Genomic DNA, 24129 nt, shown 5'->3' on the forward strand with positions numbered 1-24129 from the left:
AAGCAATGATAACCACATTTCTTTTGGAACAAAACATGTACCACTATTTATTAATACAACAAAACAAACACTGTGTTCAGTTGAGAGCATGTGTACTCCTTGATATGAGTAAAGGCCCATTTACTGCAAAGAAACCTGTTGGATTTGCAAACAACTAAAAAAAAAAATCTGCAGTAATACATTTCAAACACACTTTTTTTGCTTGCAATAAAACTTTTTATTTTATTTTAGTGTTGATAGTTTTGGTCTCAAATCTACTTTCTGATTGCATAAAACAAAGTGGAAAAAACACTGAAGTAGCTAAAAGAGCCTTCAAAAGAAAACACAGACATATTCTTCATTCACATTTTATAATTTAATGATGTTCCAGCACAAACTTTAAAAAAAGAAAAAAGTTCCTTGTCATATTCTATGATATTGGATCTAGTGTATGTGATTTGAATAAAATCAGTCCTCCAAAGCAGTGACTATGAAAAAAACTTGAATATTTGTATAATATGACTGTTGTCAGTTCATAGTGGACTCATCTCTGGCATCACCACAATCATGTCTCTTTAACTGTGTCGCTGTGAAATCATCATTCAAACCCGGTCTAAAATGTCTCTTACATGCTTTGTACATTCACCTGTCATGCTTTGCTGCTTTTAAGCATCACTCGTCCCATGTAAGCTGTGCGCCTCGCCCTCCTGAGCTGTGAGCGCACCGTTGTTCTTTTTCCCTCCGCCGTTGAGGAAGTGATGAGCCAGAAAAACCACTAACAAGATAAAAAACGTAGTGCACACTATAATCCCCACGAGACCCCCCGTGCTCACCGCGGAGGGTTTGCTTGTTGGATCTGGATATGGCACGGTGGATGCTGTGGGGACGCTCAGAGTCGTGCTCTCTCCGGAGCCCTCGAACCCTCCATCTGAATCATCTTCGTTTTTTACGCACTTGTATTGTTCAACTAGTGTATATCCTCGATCGCATGAGCACACATAGCTTCCGAAAGTGTTTTTACAGCCTTGATCACAATAAGAGGAAAAACATTCGTCCATGTCTAAGCACATCACCTGGTCGCCCCTCTCCTCTGCTATATATCCATCAGGACAGTAGCACTGGAACCTGTCATTCGGGTCGCATTCGGCGAGGCATTCTTCCTTCCCGCAGTGAAGTTTGCACTTATTTGGTGACTTGGGGTCCTCTTTATATCCACTATAACAAGAGCACTTGAAGCTACCAGGAGTGTTGGTGCAATTGTGCTCACATGGAGCGGACATGCACTCGTCCACGTCGACGCACAGGTCTCCGGTCATCTTATATCCATCCTTGCAGACGCACTGAAACCCACCGACGTTGTTGACGCACATGAAGTTGTCCCCAGGACACTGCCGCGGGTCCCTGCAGTCGTTGAAGTCAAAACACGACCTGCCGTCCTGCGCCAGCTTGAAGCCGTGGTCACACATGCACGCGTAAGAGCCTCCGTTCTTGTAGCAAGCGTGCGCGCAGCGCAGCGGCCGGCACGGGTCGTCTATGGCCACTTCACAGGTGACTTTATTGGCAGGGTTGACGGTTTGTCCAGGCGGGCAGTAGCAGGATGGCACATGTTTGGGGTCCACCGCGCATTTATACTCACATCCTCCTTCGTTTATCTCGCAGCTCCATGGCGCCTGCAGCCACTGCCTGGAGAAGCACACGTAGTTAGTCTCAGCTGGCATCCGGATAGCGGTGCTCCCAGGCGGCAAAGACAACACGTCCTCCCCCCCAAAACCCATGGGGGTCCTGTAGGTGACAGACTCGCCCTCTGCAACCGCTAGACTTTTGCACGGGTCACTGAAGCTGTACTCACAGAGAAACCCGGCCGCATGTTCGTCGCATGGCTCCTGGATCCAATTAAAGTCGTCATCTTGAGAAACCGAGACGCAGTGATGAGAAGAACAGCTGCTGTCAAAACTCGGCGCCCAGTTGAAGAAGTCACTCTCGCTGTCCCCTGTCACCCACTGGAAGCCTTTCAGCTGGGCTGCAGCGTCTGGACAGCCGCTCTGTCGGCGCAAACCGATCCAGAAGCGACCCGTGAAGTTTCCTAACAAGATATTAAGAATATCATGAGATACAGAGGAACGCACTGTCATTAAGTGGCCGCCTTGGTCTTTACACTGGCTCTGCGCGGCTGTGAAGTCGCTAGAATGTTGGAACACAGTGACACACTTGGTACCGATGCAGTAACCGCTACTCGGCTCTATCCCGCCGGCTCTTCCCACCAGGAACACGAAAACAATGAATTCCGTTACATCCCTCATGTTTGAATCTTGGTTGTGTCCGTTTAAGTTCTTGTACCTTCCAGCAGTCTATACGCTTGTTTGTTTGAGAAAATGTTTTGCTCGCATTTATAACCCCCCAACTCCATGTTAGTGCCCCGGCGGGGGAAGGAAGCGGCTATTAATCAGCCTGCTGCGCTGCTCGCTGTCCCTTCACAAACTTTCTCCTTTGCACGGCGGACCACAACCCCAATTACGCACGCCTTTTACGCCCGTACGCAGCACAGCCGCGCGCACGCAAGGGTCCATCTACCCAACGCCCCCTATTTGCAGTAGCCCCTCCCCCTCCCAACTTCAGTCTCGTGAACAAATGGTTTAGTCTCGTGGTCAGCCTTTCAAATGTGACAGTTTGATCACGTTCACACTTTTCTACACATTTTCACCTTTTCTTTTAGACATTTTCTGAACATGAACTTTATTATATCTCAACAATGAAAATCTCAAGATATAATTTTGATATGATTGAGACAGTGAAATACAATAAAATAATCACATCTAACTGTAAAGATGAATATTTTCCATCACATTTACCCCACTGCCTTATTGTGTAACTCTATGTGTGAATACAAAAGGTTATTTCTTTTTTTACATAGTCAGTGACATGATTATTGTGTTATGAATATTGCTAAAGCACAGTGACTACAACTTCTTACCTAAATGCTCCTTGCATCCATAATATCACAGATCAAGCTAAATCAACTTTTTTGTTTATTACTTTATTTATCATTCAATAATGACATATTCACCGACAAAAGTCAAACACTCAATTCAGTGAAATCTTGCAATAAGCCTGTTATACAGTCATGTAGTGGCTGGGCATATTAGAACAAGAGTGTTTTCATTTATGTAGACCATAGCAGCAGTTTTACATTCATGTTCAGTGGCTCCACAAGCAGTCTGTTATACAGTAAAGTTATGTGTCCCCAAATCAAGACTTATTAAGTCATAATTCAGTGTTCAAGAAGAGCAGAATGGCTTTTGTCCAAAGTATCCACACGGAAATACCAATAGCTGTAAGTTTACGAATAAATATTAATATGCTAATATATCAGTTTCTAGTCATCTGCTTCACAACTACATGTCTGTCTCAAATGTCACAAAATCCAAATGCAAAACCATGTAGCAGACATCAGTCACAGTTGAGTGGTGTCTGCTGACAGTTGACAGTGCAATGTGGCATTAAAAGAAGGTCAAAACGAAGCATACGTGTGAATGTTTGTTGAAGGATAGCCTCTTTTAGGTCTCTGTGGTCACCTGCTGCAGATATAAATGTTTGATTGGGGAAGCTTAAATTTTCCACAACGTTTGCACATGTGCACAGTAGGTCAGAATGTTGTTTAACACAAAGACACAAATAATGTGCATTTTTCCAAAAGATAAAAAAAACCATAAACATTTATCTGAAGTAGTTCACAAATACAGTGTATATTACAGCCAATATGTGGAATGTTACATCACTTTCGATACGTAAAATAAAACATAGTATAAAAAATGACGATGTCTTGACTACAGTAGCCTACAGTTCAGTGTAATTAGACAGCAACAAAATTAAATCAATCAAAAAGGAAGCTCTGTTCTGAAATAATTTTGTCTATAAAGGCACTGAAAGAAACGTTTTATCTTACTGAATCTATAAAACTGTTAAGGGAACTGCTCTATAATTAGGATAAAATATGATCATACCATTTTTTTTAAAAGTACCATTACCATGAGACATTTTTTCCATTTAACAGCATGTTATTATTCTCAATAACATATTGCTAACACTTTCTATGAAGCCAATGTGTACAATGCATATTAATAACATTTAACTTATAGCACAGCATTATTATACTTATAAATTCATAAACATATTCATAATCCTTTACAACAATAATCATTGCACATTATATAGCAGTTTATAATGGCTTCTGGTCACTTACTGATATTGTTTTCGCAAACTAATGTCTATAATGCATTATAAAAATATAACCATGAGGATTATAATACAGTGTGATCCTGTGAGTGACCAGCAGTTATAAAGTATTAGAATATTTTACTTTATGTGTTATCATTGTGCTATGGTGATTGTCATAAAGCATTATGAATATAACAATCATAATATAGTGCTATAAGCAGATTATAATGCATCATAAGTATGTTGTTAATGTATTACAGACATGGGCGTCATAGAAAGCGCTACCTTTGATAGTTATCTGTAACTCCAAATACTGGCCTAATTGTGAGGGGAAACCTTTTTTTTCTATTTCTGGAACAACAAGAGTATAAGCCACATTAACAACAACTCCATATAAAGAAATATTTCTACATTCATAAAAAGCATTAGGCTGTTAGTCCCATATCTGACTTTACAGAGTGTGATTGCAGCTTTATAGATACATTTACAATTTCCTCTGAACACTGCCTATATCTGTGGAAAAAATCCCATAGTGTGTATTTAACAGCTCCGATGAGAGGAAACAGTGCAATGTGGCATTAAAAGAAGGTCAAAACGCGGCATATGTGTGATTAAAGTATCTGTGAGTCATTTTTAAACTGTTTGTCGAAGGATAACCTCTTATAGGTCTCTGTGGTCACCTGCTGCAGATAGAAAATATCTATATCTGGATGTTTGAATTGGGAAAGGTCAAACTTGCCACAACGTTTGCACATGTTTCGGATCATGAAAAACAGCAGCCCCACACACAGCACCATGAACACAGTGATACCTAGGACGCTCCCGGTCTTGATGTAAGAGGGCACTGCGAGTGCTTGGGGAGTGCTGGGTTGTGTCGGGTATGGAGTAGTGGAGCCTGATCCATCTTCAACGTCCATTTGTACACACGAGTACAGGTCGTCTTGCAGCTCGAACCCCTCATTGCAGGAACATCTGAAACTACCGTTTAAATTCTCACACGTTTGATCACAATCGTCGTTGAAGTCACATTCATTTATGTCTGTGCAGAAGGGTTTACTGTCGTTTGCGCGTTCGTCTTTAATGTAGCCATCAGGGCAGAAACACTGATATTTTTTGTCAATCCAGATGCACCTTGCTACACAGTCCCTCCCAGTGCAGATCAGATCACACAGAGTGGGGTCATGAGGTGACACCATGAAGCCCTTCATGCATTCACACTGATAAACCCCATTGATTTTGCCACACATGTGCTCACAATCGAAACAGATTGTTTTGTTCACACACACTCCATCCTCCTTTTCTAAGTCCTCTTGGCATGTGCACTCGAACCCTCCCTGGGTGACCTGACACTCCTCACCCACACCTGTGCACGGGTTCTGGGCGCACGGACCGTCAGTGCAGGTGATGTTGTTTGGGTGGAGTATCTTCCCTGCAGGACAGGTGCAGGTGCCGTTGCCGCAGCCGTGCTCGCAGCCGCCCTTCATCACCTCACATTTCCAGGGAGCTCGCAGCCAATCTCCATAACACAGATGCCTCGACTCCGGATATTCAGCGCCAACCTTTCCCACCACGGCGACGGATCCTCCTGGATACATTTCCGAATCCTCGAACTCGAAATTCCAATCACCCAAATGAAACTCCACCTGCGCTCCTGCCTGTAAGCCGCTACACATTTCCTGATCCACGAAAACATGTTGGCACATGAATCCGTCCAGGATGCCGCGACACGGCTCCCACATCACCGTGAAATTCCGCTCCCTCGACACGGATATGGAGGAGCACTTTTGAGGACCTACCGCAGCTTCCTCCGGTGACCTGTCGGTGCTGCGCAGCAACAACCAGTATTTACCGCTGAGCGAACTGTTAAATAGCTTCTCTACGTGTTCCAAGCTGAACTCTAATAACTGTCCACCCGAGTCTTTGCAGCTTTTCTGTGCTCCTGGAAAGTCCTGCGGCTCCTGGTAAAGCACAAAGCAGTGACTCCCGATGCAGTGTGCGCGCTCAGACAGGACTGTTTCCTCCAGCCCGCAGAGGGAAATAACAGCAATAAGCAGTGTGTGTGTTGTAGGAGTCATGATGTCGATGTTAGGAAACCTGCCGGTTGTGTTCGACGACCTGAAGCTCGTATATCGACTGAGAGCTGCTCATGGTCTCCATTTATAAAAGCCCACACTGTTTTTTTTTCGTCAGACCAGGCGAGGAAGGAAGTTCCGTTCAAGCCAATAGTTTAAGCCCCGCTCTGATTGCTCAACCCCCGCGCTGTCCAGACGCCTTATCTCAAAGAGACGCGCGCGCGCACACACACACACACACACACACACGGGCGCGCGAGTTCATTGACTTTTAATAAGAGGCGGATGAAGTAGATCCCATAATCCTCTCCCATGAGTTGATCTTCCCTTTCTCCATTTAGATGATATTCCCTGTTAAAGCCCCATGGGAAGAGAGAGCTCTGCCAAAAACTCCATTCTCACAAATATATAATTAATCTTCAATATTGTTGCAATTAATTATCCGTCAAAACATATAAAGTGGATGGTAGAAGTAGTTAAATCAGTTTGGATGTTACATTGAAAACAGGGAGGAGTTTGAGAGTGGTTAAATAATTATAGTTATTAAAGTAACTTTCCTTTTCATTTTTAGCTAAAAGGTGACAATTTTTACATAAAGTTATACAGTACTTAATAATATTTTTAGGGAGTGGCACATATTAAAAACATTGATGTCTTCACTTCTGAGGTAAATGTTGCATTCATCATGTATTGCTTATAGTTTTTACTTTACAAATATAGATTACAATACATGCTATTAAATTTATGATACTAATGTTGTCATATTTGAAGCTAGTCCTAGTAATCGCTTCTACAATATGCATTTGTTTGATATGGTAGGAACCAGACTAGATACCAGAGACTACCAATATGTTCTTCAATAAATCAGCATATACAGGTCGCCCATAAAGTTGGAATAAAATATGTTTTTCCTCTTTTGATGAAATGATTGTGACAACGTGATTTATTCTTGACAGATAAATTGTATATCTTCCAAAAGTTCAATCTCTTCCAAGCATATCACAATGAAAATTAAACCACAATTAACAGAGGATTGTGTCTGAAAACAAAATTATCCCAACTTTATGGGCAGCCATGTATAAAGAAACATTTGTCCAAATTCTCTAAAAACAAATTCAAACTTTAAGCTGCACCAGTGTTTTTATTTTAATTTTATTTTACAAAAGTACTTCAAATGACTATGAAATATGTCATCTATGATGAAATATGACCCATAGAGAAAAGACATGTCTCTACAAGCTCGACAGAACATGTTTCATCCTGTTGTTTGGTTTGGCAGCGAGCAACTCTTTTGGTTTATTCTTGACGATCTCATGAAATGTGTTTCCAGCAACTTTTTTTTTTTTTTTTTTTGCAAAAAAGCTCTGATGAAAAAATAAAAAAAACTCTGGTTAAACAGTTTTAGTTCGGACAAGTTTATGCAACAAAATTGCTTGCTTAAGGTTAGGGAAAAAAGGACATGGTTAGGTGTTCAAGACGATCATTAAAATAACTTAATAAATGTGGAAATGTTGATCAAAATGTGATAAAGACGTGACAGCTACACACAGGCTCCATATGGAAGTCAAGTTAATCACTATTTAATAATGTTGACTTTGGGTTTTATGAGGGACACAAACACCGATCTCCTCTTACATGTAATCAATCAATATTATAATCCATCATTATGTCCATTACACAGTTTGACCCCCAAAACTGAAAAACATCTGTATTTTATAATCATTCTCACTTTACATGTTTCAAATACACACAGCCCCACTTAAATGATAATTCCCTTCTCTTAATTAAAAAAATGTCCGAATATAAATAGGACGGCTGTTGTTCACTACACAAAAGAGTATTTCTAATGATTATAAATACACAATGTCTGTAAATTTCATGATTAGTAGATTCATGATATCCAGCTTTATTTATTATTTGAATAGCTCTTTTCTAAAGTTTCATTTTAAGATCTAGACTTATTTCCTATGTATTTCCCCAGATTTCAGCACAGTCTGACATAAACAGCATTACAAATGAACAGTAATAAATGAAGGCAGCTCTTATTGAACAAATCCCTTGTTTCATAAAGAATGACAATAGATTTAGATTATTTGCTTTAAATACATTTACATTTAGTCATGTAGCAGACGCTTTTATCCAAAGCGACTTACAGGGAAAAGGGGGGGGGGGGGGTATTTTATATGTGGCTTCCAACAAAGTTTATGATCGATAATCACTTAATGCCATAAACTCTTTTAATTTCAACATTTAATTTATGTCACAGTTGGCCCTGATACCACCAAACACAATATTTTCATTTAATGCTAACTTATTAACGTCAAACCATCTTTTTTTTACATGATCAACTCCTTTTTTACTGTTTTTAAGAATTATTTCATCTCCCCTGAACAAGATAAATTAGTATTGTCTGCAAACATTACAAACTGTACAGTGCCGCTAACTACAAACCTAAATATGAGTTATTTTAAGTTGCTGTACAAACAGACGATGGGTTTTTTGGTGAGGTCAATCCCCAATTAACACATCCTTAAAGAACATTTTGTGCACATTGCCTCACTTGCCGTTTCCTTTCACCAGTTATAGTACAGTTTGAAATGTAGAAATGTCACTGACACTGACTCATCGATTCAAATTTCCTTAAGGTACATTAAGAAGAAAAGACAACATTGTCTGACTTATGGTAAATCTAAATCAATCATCATTCTCAAAATAATCATCATCTTTCTTGAGATTGGCGTGGCTGGTAGAAGAGGAAGAGAGCTACCTTCCACTTTCCTCAGGGGGTTTAGTGACTGGACTGGAAGAGGAAGTAAGAACAAGGGGGCTGGACACACTTCCTACAGCCACAGGGTGCAGAAACAAAAACGGACAAGAAATGCATTATGTCAACCAGCATTCTTATTCCTTTTGCTGCTTATTTTTAAGGTGGAGTTTTGGCTGAGTAGACTTCAAGGAATGTGATCCCATCAATGATTTCCACCCGAAGTGACACAGAGTGACTCAGTGGATGTAATTAGAGATGAACCATATGTTTAGGTGCAGTAGAGTATAGAAACAGTATGTACATATGTTGACGATATGTTGTAACCAAATTTGTACTCAGAGACCTGAAAACTGACTTATTACTGTCATTACAGACATTTATGACATAGTGAAGAACTACCCATAATTCACAGCAGCGTGAGGCTCAATGCTATTTCAGTGCCTCCTTATTTCCCCTAGTGAAGGGGTGTGGTGGGATGGAATGGGGTGGACGGGATGTGACCCACGTACTCTTTGTTCTTGCTGCTGTAGAAACAAAAATAATCAGTTCACTGTTTTTTAATTATTTGAGGAGTGAACATTACATTTTAAGATTCCGATCTTTGCTAGACCACGTAGCAGCGGGCGCCATGGATATAATCAAATGCAGTGACACACACTTTTGTGTTGTCATAGCACTACGCCTGCTTGGTGACAAAAAACAGGCCAGTCGGTCTCTGTAAATATTTTCTCATATAACTATCTTCATGCCCACATTGAGTTTACCCAGGACAGTGTTCAAGATGTGCCTTTGTTTCTCTTGAATCAAAACCAGCTTTTACCAACCATCACTTTTATTGTGTTTTCACAGTAAAAACCATGTGATGCAGTTACTTTGATAAAATTTGGTGTCAGTGCCACTTATAACATCCTTAGGCTTGTTTTTTATTCAGTATTTGTGACATTGATCCAAATTTCTGTTTAAACTTGTTAAAACAGCTTCACCTTGTGACCGGTGAAGGCCTTGCTAGTTTCCTGTTGCCTGCACGCCCAATGTTAAGGTAAAAAAAAGCAGGCACAGGCAGTGGAATGCTGCAGAGTATATAGAAAAGTAATATGCAATCACCCGCATATTAGTGCTTGGCACTGGCATACACTCTTATACACTTATACACAAGGAGATATATTATTGTATTAAATGTAATCAAAACAAACATTTGTGCTGCATTTTTATATCCTTTCCAGAACTAGATAAGAATAAGATAATCAGCAGTTTGTGTACAAAAAGTCTGTTCCTTATTAAATTACCTGTACTTTGACCTGTGCATTCGTGCCATTGACCAACAGCAACTGGTCTTCACAGTTCTGGCTGGAGAGTCCAAACCTGCAGAAGCTTTGATAGCTTATTAGCTGTGTGGCACCATACACTTTCAGTATAAGCCTGCTCCACAATAGTGCAATATTCTGCTAAGACTGTCATATCCCACAAAAGTGATCCCATAGGTTGTTTGTACAACATCGGCAGGCCGATATATCGGGCCGATATTTGCGTTTTTTACTTGTATTGGCATCGGCCAATATGTGCGTGCGTTCGCCGATCAATTAGCCCATTTCACTGAGCCAACACCAGGCAAGGCTTGGTGCAACATCTGTCATTCTCTGGTCAGCTGCTGCTGATACTGGAAAAAAGAAAAACACATAAAATATGTGGACTCATCAGAGCTGCACCACCTCGAGGCCTAGAACAACATACACATTGTTTGCTATCCAACTGTTAATATGTTGTGTTTGTTTTGTTAATAAATGTTTCTTTTTTGTTTAAATTGAGACTATTGGCTTCAAGAATCGGCCCAAAAAAATTGGCAGCACATTTGGGGATCGGTTAAGACTGATGTCAAAATAATTGGTATCGGCATTGGCCTTTAAAAACCCATATCGGTCGACCACTAGTTGTTTGTACAAACAGCTGATTACAACCCTCATGTAGTGTTTAATTTAGGCCTCAAGTGGTTGCAGTAATTACAAAAAGGAGCAAGTCAGGTGACCGGACAAGACTAATCTCAAACTTGCTATTATATAGCTTCACATAAAAAGGCAGCAAGACGAATTTCAAGCTGGTCTTGTTGCTGTTGGACTAACGTTAGTAGGTAATATTAGCTAGGTTGCTATGTCTTGTGGTGCTGCACTTGCTTGATGTTTGGCTTTGTTGAGTAATTTTTGATAATAAATAACGTTATCATAACACATGCATGTGTACTGTTGTTCATATTTTATGAAAGCATTGTTGAAATTAATTGCACTCTGAAACTGTACTAAATCACAAAATGTAATGTGTCTTTAGTTATGTAAAACATGTCTTTTTAAAAAAACATCGGTAATGCTTTATAATAAGGTCCTTAATAACCATTAATTAACAAGTAATAAGGCATTGTTCTCGCTTTAGATCCGGTAGTTGCAAAAAGCATAGTTAACTTATAGTTAACTTATAATAGATGAGCGATAAAGTATATTTTAATATCAATAAGAAAACAAAATAAGATTAATAAAGGCATGGCAAAAACATAATGGGTGGCTAATGGGTGTTTGTAAAGCCATTATTAACACTTATATAAGCTTATAAACACAATAATGTTAATAAGCATCTTGTAAGGACTTACAAGGGCCTTATTACTTGTTAATTAATGGTTATTACAAGGACCTTAATACAAAGCGTTATCAAAACATCTTTTACAGAGGTAGTGTTGTGCCAAAACCGAACCAAGTTACAACATTAACCACATATTTAAACTGCACTTACTATGCTTAGGTGCTTAGGTTTGAGGACATGTTGATCTCCTGCTAACTGTAGGAGCGCTAATTTGGTAGGTATATAGGAACAAATGACAAATGGCCTATGTGCTTTGATGGGCTGGTCTTGTTGGGGCTACAACTAACCTAACCTTTCAAGTAAAGTTTCATTGTCACCATCTAAGGAGGAAAAGGGAGGTGCTTCCATGTCCTGGATGAGGATAAAAGCAAGGAGAGCTGAGGTTAATTTTCCAGTGGCCTTATGCACACCTACATTCATATCATCCTATCTGCACCGACAGACGCAAAGAACATGTCCGGCATGTGAAAAAAGTCAAACACACAGACAGACACAAGTGTAATGCTTTAGTTTACTGCCATGTGCCACCCACAGCCGGAGGAATTGACTGAGCTCTGTTACTCATGGGTGGTACCAGTGGACAGATATAGAGCACATGCCCATCCAGATGACCTTTCCTATGCCACACATCCTCTCTAGGGAGCGGTTGCTCACACACACACACACACACATACTGAACACTGAAACTTACGAGTACAATTTATGAGTTTCCATAAAAAATTCACAACTTTCTGTTAAATGTCCAAAAATGATTTTAAAATTGCAGCTATTCATGTTTTGTTTTTACATGTTATGGTTTATTTAAGGTTTGAATCATTTTGTAAAAGTTAGTTAGGCCATGTGTCTATATAGAAAAGCTCTATGACACAATCCTACTTTATAAATGCCTTGTACACACAGGTAATGTTTCTTTTCCATTTTCACGGCATCACAACGCAGCTCGTGTCTCTGGACTGAGAATAGCTCAGGCTGTACTTATTAACAGTTCATATAATATCCAAATTAAATGAAATGCACTAGAAAATGTTGTCTAGTGAAAAACCATGTAGGTCCCTATAGTGCAGGCCGGATGTACCAAACAAACCCTGTGTTAGTGTCCCGTGTGTTTGGTCGAATGCTTGTCTGTCAGTCCGTCTGTCCGAGGTTAATCCCTCATACTGCTGGAAAAATCACCCTAATACTTCTTGTGCACATTCATGATTCACAATATTTGAAAAAACGGTTTTGTTGATTGTTTGATGTATGGACTGATTGTTGACTCTTAACTCCAGGGCCACAAAGGATCAGCTTGTTACACAGCAAATATATTTCTGGCAATCAGAGATACTAAGCCTTACCTAGTCTATTTCAGGCAACACTCTGCCCTCTGCAATGCACATGCACACATGCATTACAAAACCTCATGCTTTTCATTTTACAGCACCCACTTTGACTGAAGGATCATATTTGTGTTTATTCATATTTCTCCATGACACGCACCAGTGTAAACAATGTCGTCATTAACATTACTTTCTGTCATCAACCAGGGACGAAATAAACATATTAATAAATAATAAACAGTATTGCTGCTTTTCTGAAGTCCCGAATATTTCTAAATACCCCAAGCTGCCATGATTGGATTATGATACAATAATATAATCTGAAAGTTCACACAGCTCCACACACAGTTCCTTCTCCAGGAACTGTGTGTGGATGACTGCCAGTATGATGCTACTTTAGCAGTATGAACCCAAAATAAACTGATTTTGCTGTGATTTAAATGCAATAAATTGAACAAGGATGCCATAATAACAACATCATAATGCAGATGTGTAAAAACAGATTTTTTTTTTTGTCATGTCTGTCCGCAAGACAACAAGCAACTTTAAAATGCTTGTTTTCTGAACAGACTTCAACTGGATCAGAACAATGCTATGCAGGATATGTCAAAATACTTTGGCCACTCTTCAATCCTCTCTCAGCTAGTCCTCGTTTTGAAATTCTGGCAGTGATGCGTCTTGCTTTCCCTCCCCGACCCCCGCTGACCTGCAAGGAACTTGCTGTGAGGATATTGTGTTTCACCATCTGAGACACACAGATAAATATTGGCAGTGTAAATCATGTCCTTGTTGGGGCGCAGGGGTAAAGGTAGATTCAAAGCCTCAATGGCAGGAAATGCCCCCTCGGGACTCCTCCTGGTGATATCACAAACCTTCAGGTTAAACAAGCAAAATAACATATTTGTCATCTTTAACATCTTTGTTTTCATTCCTGATTGAATGTGTTTGGAACATGAACTACAATGAAACAAAAGACCAAACAGGAAAACAATTATAAACTCAAACTTTATTTATGTTTTTAAGGAAACTTCAGTTTCATTCTTATAATCACAATTATATTATTCGTGCATTGACAGATCATTTAAATGCTAAAAATGAATTAAAGTGTCAGGATTAAATTCTCTGTCCTTGTATGAATGACAGTGATGGACTGTATTGGCTTCAGAACAGAGGCTATGCCGGAGGTTATGAAAAATATTTTGAGCAGAATACAGGAAATTACTGCATGGAAATATCTAGCTTGGGTTTTCCTGTAAAGGTCAAGTTGAGGGTTTTGTACCCCACTCATCATTTGTAATTAGTTACAAAATAGTGACCTAAAAATATATTTGAATGATCATTAAACAAACAAACATAAACCATTACAGGTCTGATTTTAAACTCCCTGTTTTAGATGTGTTTTGCTGTAATCATCGCTGCAATATTTCCCCTCACCTCAGGCACGAAAATTTAAATCTGTATTACATGACTATTAACCTCACAATGGCAGCTCAACCAACTTTAGCTAGGTCTCCATCCAAATGTATCACGATTTTGAGAAAATCCACACAAAAGGCAAATGAATACTTCTTTTTATCCACTACTGTTATGTGGATATTAGAAGGTGTTTCATTGAGATAAGCAGTAGGTGGGCCAATTGCCCTATCTGAAAACCAATATACTGTTGTAGAGGATTACCAAACTGTGAAAACCAAGAATCTATTAAGAAAACTGGATACAGTGATGGAGGATCATTCCAAAGGTTCACTTCTGCGAATTAAATTACTCAGATCATCTTTGGCGCTTCCACACTGTGGGACCCTTAGCTCTAACTTCCTTCTAACTTGGGAATGAAATTATTTAATTGTGTGGCTCTTCTCAACTTTCCAAATACTATTAGACAAATTGATTCAAATTCAGACAGCGGATCCACTGATTTAATGATGTCTCATGTCACAAAGTAAGTCTATGGGAAAATGTCAGTTTGGGCCCATGGGCATCATGTGATGGACCCGGCAGTTATAATCCCAGAACTAAAATTGGCTCCAAAGCCCAGTGCCCCTCCTGGGGGTTTAGAAAAACAATGCAGAAAAGTCAATGGAAATAGGACATTCTTTTTGTATCATGCATTATTGTGTAAAAATGTACATCAGATCTGGATCTGAGGAGACTAATCTGCTGCTACTTTTTCAGCCTCAGCCAATCTTGGAAACCATACCTAAACCACACTACCACATAGGTCATTTGTTGCTGCCCTCTACGACCCACAGAGTGTTTTCTCCGACCTAAACGCAACGCTTTACCATTTTAAACATGTGGTTAATATGTAAAAGGTGAAGTTTGATTAGATTGAGGCAACACAACTACTTGGATAAGTTTAGGAAACAAAACTACATGGTTAGGCTTAGGAAAACAAAGTTCGGTGTAGAATAACTATAGTAGGACATGCAGTTGATGTGCGTTAGGTTGTAAGTTACATAGGTAATGTAAAATGTGACAAACAATGTCATTTAGCCACGCAGGGAAGTTAAATTACATCGATTTTTGGTTTCACATAGGACATGAACACCGGTGTACTGGGTGAAAGTCCCTTGCTGTGTTCCAATACCCATACTTCCATGAGTACACTTAAACGCAGTACACTATCCGCACTTACTAAGCATGCAGATTTCTGCAGGTGAGTGTTGTTCCAAATCTAATACTCCGTGGTGCACTTACCGTAAATGATGCTCGCAATGGCTGCCGCGGCTCGTCACCTGCGAAAAACTTCCGGCTTTAAACGGCGAAAAAATTATCCTTTGTGTTGTTTAATCTTTACTTCTACAATCCGGCAATATGGCTCCATTAACGCAGCAAATGTGGAGAATGCGCTGGCGTCGTCTGAGCGGCTCTGCCTGGCTCCGCCTCTTCCGCTACGTAGACAAGATGGCGGCCGTTGAGTGCGTATAGTGTACATCGTTCCACACTCAGCGTTTTGACCGTTATGAGGGCAACATCCGGGTCCTTTAGGTACACTTCTTTTCGCCGCGATCGGAATCGGAACACCCTGCATACTCAAACAAAGTATTGTAAGTACGGGAAGTATGGAACACAGCACCTGTCTCCCATCCATCTTAATGAAGTACACCTGTGTACACCTATGGCAACCAGAGGACGCTGGCCAGCAATAAAGGTAAATATGGGTAATGAAAGGCTTCTGTACAAAACACACAGATTCATTGTTGGGGAGAGGACAGTCTCGTAAGTGCAAATTGTAATTTTGCACATCTGATGGAAACATATTGGTGTATTATCATCTTATAAGTCAAATTTGTTAGCAAACAGCTGGTTGGACAGATGATTGACATCCAGCAGACAGAATTTATTTTGAGCGCTCATTCTCTAGCTCTGTTTTTGGTCTTCACCAGCTCCTGAGAAAATATAGCTGCTTAAATGCTACTATCACCACCAGCTAGTCTCTAACTGGGTCTGTACATGGTACTGTAAGTATATGAGGGAGTTTGTACTGAAAACAGATGCCTTCTTAGTTTAAGAAGTAGATCAAACTTTATGCATATGTAAACTAAGTATGGAGCTTGTTAAATAGTCGTTCCACCCAAGAAATCTTTAATAATATTTTATACCTTTCTGTTGAGCTATTTTTTTTCAGTGGGAGAATCGAAAGCACGATTAACCTGCAGTAAATATGCATATACAGTTCTGATCTGTGTAAATAACTATATTTGATGAATAGTTACACGTAGAGAGCGTTAGTAACTGAGTTCATTGTGGAAACTGTGCTTCTATGTTACATTAAATCCTTGCAGATGCTCACTCTTCATACCACAGTTAACTGCTGGAATCTCCTGGACTGAACAGGCACATGATGGAATGTGTTCTTCCAAACACTCAGAAGCTCCAGTCCCATCATTGCCTCCTTCCAACAGGAAATCTCAGTAAGACGTTGAAGTTTATTGTCTGTTTTCCTTCACGGCTTGAAAAACATTGGAGGGGCGTTTTGGACACAATGTAGATTTATTGGCACATGTCACTGTTCCCTCCATTTCCTGCTATTGTGTTTCATGTCAAAAGGGAGCGATGTAAGTCGGTGATATAACACGCTGTCTAACACTCTGTGCAGCATTCATTATTCACAGTGTAAAATATCACAGTTTATATGTTATGACGTATGGACAGCAGTGTTTAAAATAAATGTATCTTTGCTATAACTAAGACCTTATCTTGGGGCTTCCTCGCCTTACTGAAATGTTGGGATGTAACATTTTTTATAGTAGTACTGCCACAACTACAGTGAGGGAAATAGGTATTTTGATTTATAACTTTTATAGGATGTGATTTTCTGGATATTTTTTTTTATATTCTGTCTCTCACTGTTATAAAATGTTATAAAAATAAACCTACCATTAAATTACAGACCATTCATTTATTTGTCAGTGGGAAAATTTAGCAAAAATCAAAAAATCTACAGGGGATCAAATAATTATTTCCCTCACTGTATATTTTTCTATTTTTAATGAATTCATTAAAAAAGTTGAACCAACTCTAGTTATCATGATCTGGAGTGTTGCTCATTTTAATACACTGAGGAGTCACTTGGCCTTTGTTTGGCAATTAGCTTTTATGTCGGCTCTTCTAAAAAAAAGTATATTATGTAGCATTTTTCCATTGAAATATCTAACAATAACTACACCTGGTATACATTTTGTTAAATTGAAATGCCAAATGTTGCTACCAATTTTCAAACAGAGAACTCTGGTCTTATCCCCATGTGTGAGCGGTGTGGCCGTCTGCCGAAAGATGTCACAATTTGACATTTTATCCAGTTTTAATCTTGATAATTTTTCTCTTTATATTTTAAAATGATTAAAAGTGAGAGATATTTTGACTTCACTAGTCAACTAGTAAAGTCAAAAGACACTGGCATTTTGTCTTGCTCTAGTTCACTAATGGAGGATACTGATGTCTGATATCAAGGATAAATGCTCAAACAGCTTTCCATAGAGCAAATGCTAGCTGTTAGCAGTACAACGGGGCCAGCCCCTCTGACAGTTTGAGCAGCATCGAAGAATTTTCTTTCATTTATTGTATTTACCGGTTTTATTAAGCAGGTCTGTTTGTTTTGGAGTGGAGGAGACCTCTATTGATAGACCTCCAGCGAACTCTGAATTAATTCTAAGTGTGACTGCAATGACGATATCGCTCCATCTTGTTGTTGTTTTGTTTCAGAGACAGAAAATCACATACGGCATACTTGGGGGGAACGGTGGCGCAGTCGCCTGATAAGGTCCTGGGTTCGATTCCTGCCAGGGATGCTGTGGATGTTGGAAATCCAGAAATACTTGGAGCAGTGTTGCTAGCCACTACTGACTTTAAAGTTTGTTTCATTCGCAGAAGAAGAAAATCAAATCCAAAAAAACAGTAATACTATCAACTGAGTCTTTAATTCATTTGTTGCATTTGGTCATTGGGTTGCATTCATTCAGTCAATGGCATTGACTTTCTCAAACCCTCATTGTCAATCGAACTGTGGCCAAACAAAAACTAAAAACAAAAATGTGTCCCCACCTCCATGTCTCCAATGCCCGTGGGGCTGGTTGGGCCTTTCTGTGTGGAGTATGTTCTTCCCTTGTCCCCCACTCACAAAAACATGCAGTGATCCTGCTTGCTAAAGTGCCTGATGGATGGGAAAAAGAACCGGTGGGAATAATGTGATCTTCCCACGTGCATTGGGGTAACTCCCTGTTAGGTGAAGAAGCGGTCTGCTCACTGCTTATGTATCGGAGGAAGCATGAGTCTAGTTCAGGCTGACAGAGACTGTAATTGGCACAAGGTGAAAAATAAATGGGTTACAAAAACCGTGGGATAAAAATGTATTAAAAAAACAAAAACAAACAAAAAAAAACAACATATGGCATAATGTCAGTAATGTCAGCTACCCTGCCTTTTAACGGACATAGATACTGTATGACTCTTAACGTGAACTGACTTTAGCATATCACTGATCAACATTTTAATGTTTTGTTCACAACAAAAGGTAAACCATCCTACCTCAGCAGGATTATGATTGTTTTCTGCTGATGGTTGAAGTCCACGTTCTGCACTCACCAATAAATATATAACTTTTTTTTTAGAACATTGCACAGCAGCAGAGGAAATAGACACACTTCACCTATTGGCTTTCTTCAGTTCCTCAATGCTGAGAAACTTTCCTTAGTGTTTCAATGTTGAGAAACACTGAGGAAAGGGTTTGAGGGTTGAATCTTGTCCGTTTCCTCTGTTGCTGCGCAATATATTTTAAAAAAAATGTTATTTTTTTTTTTATCAGTGAGTGCTGGTAACTTCATTACCACTTGATTTGTGATAGATTCATGATATTTGGGTTGGCACCTGTTGGACTCACTTACACTTGAGTTAAGCATGCAGCTTCCTTTGTTTAACAATTTCACTCAGTCAGATTAATGATGATAACTTTAAAGCTGTACTCATCGATATGTTCATATTAACAATGAAAAGTGTTTTGTGAAGAGGGTCACTCATGATGAACAGATGATTATTATCGGACTGTGCACTTCCCTTCAGCTCTATTAGGGCACCTTTTAGCTCACTTTCTGTGAGGTTTTCTGGCTCACAGTCGGAGGTATTTAGCTCCAGACAACACATTTACCAAGTTAGCGACTAGATGGTGAACTTGGTAGATTACTTATCTGCTAAAGCAGGGGTGGGCAACCTTTACTAACTAAAGAGCCACTGTTGGCCAAAAAAAAGAGAGAAAATTGCTGAATGGAGCCGCAAAATGAAAATTAAACAGCCTAATAAGTCTAAATTAGCCTACCAACATTATTAATAGTTATATTGAGCATTTATTATTATGATTTTGAAAACTTGTCTATCGAGGGGAACTCAAAACTAAACTCAAAGTTGGCAAAACTTAAAGGTTAAGGCGCCGGACCGGAGACTTTCGTAAGCTATGAAGCACATTTTAGTTGACTTAAACGTCAAAACTTTTTTAATATGCTGTAAAAAGGCTATACAATTTTACAGTTGAAGAATACAAATAGTTTTTGGTCTACACCATTGATAAATGAAAGTTTTAATGTAAAAATATATATATAATTTTTTTGTCTCAGCCACGGGGAGCCCCTGCAGGCGGCCTAAAGAGCCACATGAGGCTCTGGAGCCACAGGTTGACCACCCCTGTGCTAAAGAGTCCAATATTTTTCACTCAGTGACGCTTTATGGAATGTGCAATGTGTGATGTCAAACCTTGGAGGGAAATCTTACCGTATAATCCTTTTTTTGTTTGTTTAAAACACAATTGTATTCTATTAGCTAAACAAAAAGAAATAGTACATTAACCATTGTCAATCAAGGATTGGGCTAAGACTGAGAGGGGGACATGAGGGATATTTCAATGGTCTGCCATAGTGATAATAATAATAATAATAATAATATAATAATAATACATTTTATTTATAATGCACTTTACATGCACTGTACATCAAAATGCTACAGGTTAGAAGCATAACAGTCTAATTATAACAAGGATTAAAAAGGATAAAACAGCTAAAAACAGAAGAAAAAGTATACATATATATATGTATACTTTTTCTTCTGTTTTTTTTTAGATACATACACAATCTAGACGGGAGGAACCAAAGGTTTTGCTAAAAAGTTAAGTTTTTAGTCCTTTTTTAAAAGTGCCTATGGACAATGGGGCAATGCATTTTGGGGGCACATGCTATTTATATGAGAAAGGAATTTAGTTTTGACATGAGTGAACAGTTTTGGGAGAGATATGAGCTTTTGTAAGTGAACTATGGTGCTGTGCTGAAACTGTAATACTTAAGAATATTATTTTGGTTAACAAAACCATAGCATAACCTTTGTTTTGTATTAATAATTATTGTTGTTCCAACAAATCAGGCTGAAATTATTTGACGATTTGGATACCTCTTTTGAAACTTTTTCAATTATGTTTCTTTGCAGAAAAGTACAAAAAAAACATCAAAATGTAAAGCTTCTGCACACCTGTAGGTTGACAGGTGCATCGGAGAAGGCTGAATGGAGTAGGTCAAAGGAGAGAAACCTACATCATTCCCAATAAATCTCCATTAAATGCAATTGTACGGACAGTGTGCAGAGGTCCTTTGTTCTTTGCAGAAAGGTACAAAATCTTTGCGAAATAACTCTACAAAAACAGGACAGTAGCTTGCTTTAACTTGTATTTATTTGCCAAAAAATGCTGATCTCGACAGATTTATTGCAAGGAAAGTCCACCTCATTGTGTTTGCGGTGCTGCACACTCAGCTTCCCATGTGCCTCTTTACAAAGCCCAGCGTTTCCCCTCAGCTTCCCAGTTCCACCTGCAACACCGCTGCCTGGTGACTGATGGATGTATGGAGGGATGAACAGGAACACCCCTCCTCTGCTCTCTCCACTATGCTGTAAATAAGACTGCCCCCTGAGGAGGCAAGCTTGGCATGCTGACAGAAATATTCTGAACTTCCTGTGACCCCAGAAACAAGAACAAACACCCTGGACCCTTGTAAGTCTCACTCTCTCACACACACACACACACACACACACACACACACACACACACACACACACAGTTTCCACGTTATAACTGTCTGGCTGTTTCTACTTTCCATGTTTTCCCTTTCCCTGTGCTATATCCACTCGTGCACACACACTTTTATTTTCTGGCTCTTTACACAACTTTGTTCTTCATGTGAACACAGAAATGCGATAACATTCCAGTTGTTGATTCTCACCAACAGATTAAAAAGGGAAACAATATTTTCCAACAACCTGTGTCCTATTTTTGTAAACAAGCAACTTCTATGGAAACAGCACAATCATGGCGAGAAGTAGGGAGTATTTCAAAATGCAGTATAATACGGTTATAATTCCATAAATAATAAAAAGAAACAAGTAAGTTGAATCATGAATACTGATAATTTATTGACCAAAATAAAATAGAATATATCTATATATGCAACATTTTTCCAAGTGCCCAGAAGTGTTACTGATATTGTAAAAAATAAAAAATCTGAAGACTCCACATGCTTTTGACCTGTTTTTACAGCCTCTTCTTACAACTGTTCTTGTCCTTTCCACTCTGCTCTGTGTAAGAGAGAATTTATGTCATGTGACTGTTAGTCTCAGTTGACTTTATACTGAAGTTACGCGGAAATGCACAATTTAAGTTTTTTACACAGTGTGGTTAGTGCAAATGATTTATTTCAAATTAGACATGTAGAACAAAATTATTTTAATGACTTAATTTAATTTGGTTACTCGTCCTGAGGGAAGCATTGTAACACATGATCTGTTCATGACATGTCAGAAAGTTTGGTGGCGTTTTAAAGAAAACATGCTTTTCAAACCTGCTGCTGGGTTTTGGTGTTTAGTCCACTGCAGTGATGATGACAGCAGATGTGTGAGTGGCAATGAGGAGACTCTAACTTCTTCAAATTAATACATGAAACATTCAGGCCATATATCTATGTTACAATTCTTACGTCTGACTGGTGCTGTTAATTAGGTCATCATCCTCTAGAGTGGTTTAATGTTGACTGAAGACATTTGCATTGAATTTGTTTTGCTAGTATTTTTGCTATATTTTCATGCTTTACTTCTACTATTTTGCTATACAGTACCTGATATGAAAATAACATTTTTTCTTAAGTTTCAATTGAAGAACACAGGTAATCTGGGGGTTATGGGTGAATCTGCAGAAATTAATTTTATTAAGAATTAGCAGCTTATGTTACTGTAAAACAGCTTTCATTGGTAACAGTGTGTTTGACCTCATTATTCAGCTGACAGTGGTCTGGAGTTGTGTATGTGTGTATGTGTGTGTGGTGGTTTTGGTGTAGAAGTTCATCTAGCAGGGAGCTAATCGAGCATGTATTTTCCATGGAAATCGAGAACAAATCATATTGACGCAGCAGATTGTGACCTCATGCTGAGCAACTATTCCCCCACATGTTGTGCTCCGGTTTACATAAGAATGTTTCGGAGGAAAGCTGATTTTTCTTTTAGTGAGAAATGACCCATCTACTTGGATCAGGTCACACAACAAGCTCCCTGAAGTCACTGGAGAACAAAAAACATGTGGGGAAGCCAGTATGCGCTCTTGGTGGCATTTACCCCCCCCTTATAAACCCCCTGTGTAAAACAACGTTTTCCCTTAAGCTCCGACCTACATGTCGTCTGGTCTCTGACTCTGGTTGTGTTAAATATCTTGTTCGTGGCATTAATTTCAAACAAATATGAGCAGCAAGAAAGTAACCTGCAGTGTAGAGTGGTCCCTGTCCAGAAAGTGTTTCCCTTCTGCTGGAAAAGTGTTTATCCATAACAAAGAGTAAAAGTAAAGAAACAATACATATTCACTGTCACTCAAAAGAAAAAAGAAAAGGCTGTTTAGCGGTTTGGTCTCATAACTTTGACCCTTTCACACTGTATTTTCACTTAATGACAGTTTTTTGTTGTTGTTTTTTTTTTTTTTTTACATTTTGTTCATTAAAAATGTCTTGTTCAGCATTTGGTTGGACTAACAGACACTCCAAGGAGTCGCTGTTCAGTTTTCTGAGGTAAGTAATGAACATCTTGTCTTGTGCTAGCCAAAATGAACATCCCAGTTAATGTTAACATGAATTAATAGTGATTTCGCTCAGTCTGGTTCAGGTAGAAAGGCGTGTGGTCAGATCATAGACGGTATATAAATAATGGACGTAGTCACGGTGACATCACCCATTAGTTTGTGGACTGCCTGTTGGAAGCATCGAGTTCAGCGTTACACTTGTAGCCATCTTGCATCACCATCTTGTTTCCGATACGGGGAGCAGATCATATTTGGACTGAGGAGCGAGAGGGATCTGATCACTGACTACACGCCTCTCTACACCTCAACCCGACTGAGTGAAGCCACTGCTAATTCATGTTAGCATTAACTGGAGCATGAACTGGGAAGTTCATTTTGGCTAGCAAAAAAACAAAAACAAAAACAAAATGTATGTTACTTACCTCAGAAAACTGAACAGTGACTCCTTTGAGTGTCTGTTAGTCCAACCAAACACTGAACAAGACATTTTTACTGAACGAAACGTTCAAATAAACTGTCATTAAGTGAAAAGTCTGAAAGGGTCAGAGCTATAAGACCAGACCG

General features: G+C 39.1%; 2 protein-coding genes across 2 annotated transcripts; both read right to left on the reverse strand.

Annotated features, from left to right (window-relative positions):
- Nucleotides 1–333: 333 nt before the first annotated feature.
- thbd (thrombomodulin) lies at nt 334–2423 on the reverse strand. The gene has a single exon (XM_059356560.1). It carries the CDS (start codon nt 2277–2279, stop codon nt 645–647), a length of 1635 nt encoding a protein of 544 aa, XP_059212543.1. The 5' UTR covers nt 2280–2423; the 3' UTR covers nt 334–644.
- Nucleotides 2424–2975: 552 nt separating this feature from the next.
- Nucleotides 2976–6322, reverse strand: LOC131991050 (thrombomodulin-like). Its single transcript, XM_059356337.1, has one exon. It carries the CDS (start codon nt 6267–6269, stop codon nt 4806–4808), a length of 1464 nt encoding a protein of 487 aa, XP_059212320.1. The 5' UTR covers nt 6270–6322; the 3' UTR covers nt 2976–4805.
- Between the last annotated feature and the right edge of the window lie 17807 nt (nt 6323–24129).

Source organism: Centropristis striata, chromosome 18 (genome assembly GCF_030273125.1).
Source record: "Centropristis striata isolate RG_2023a ecotype Rhode Island chromosome 18, C.striata_1.0, whole genome shotgun sequence".
NCBI classification, from domain to species: domain Eukaryota; kingdom Metazoa; phylum Chordata; class Actinopteri; order Perciformes; family Serranidae; genus Centropristis; species Centropristis striata.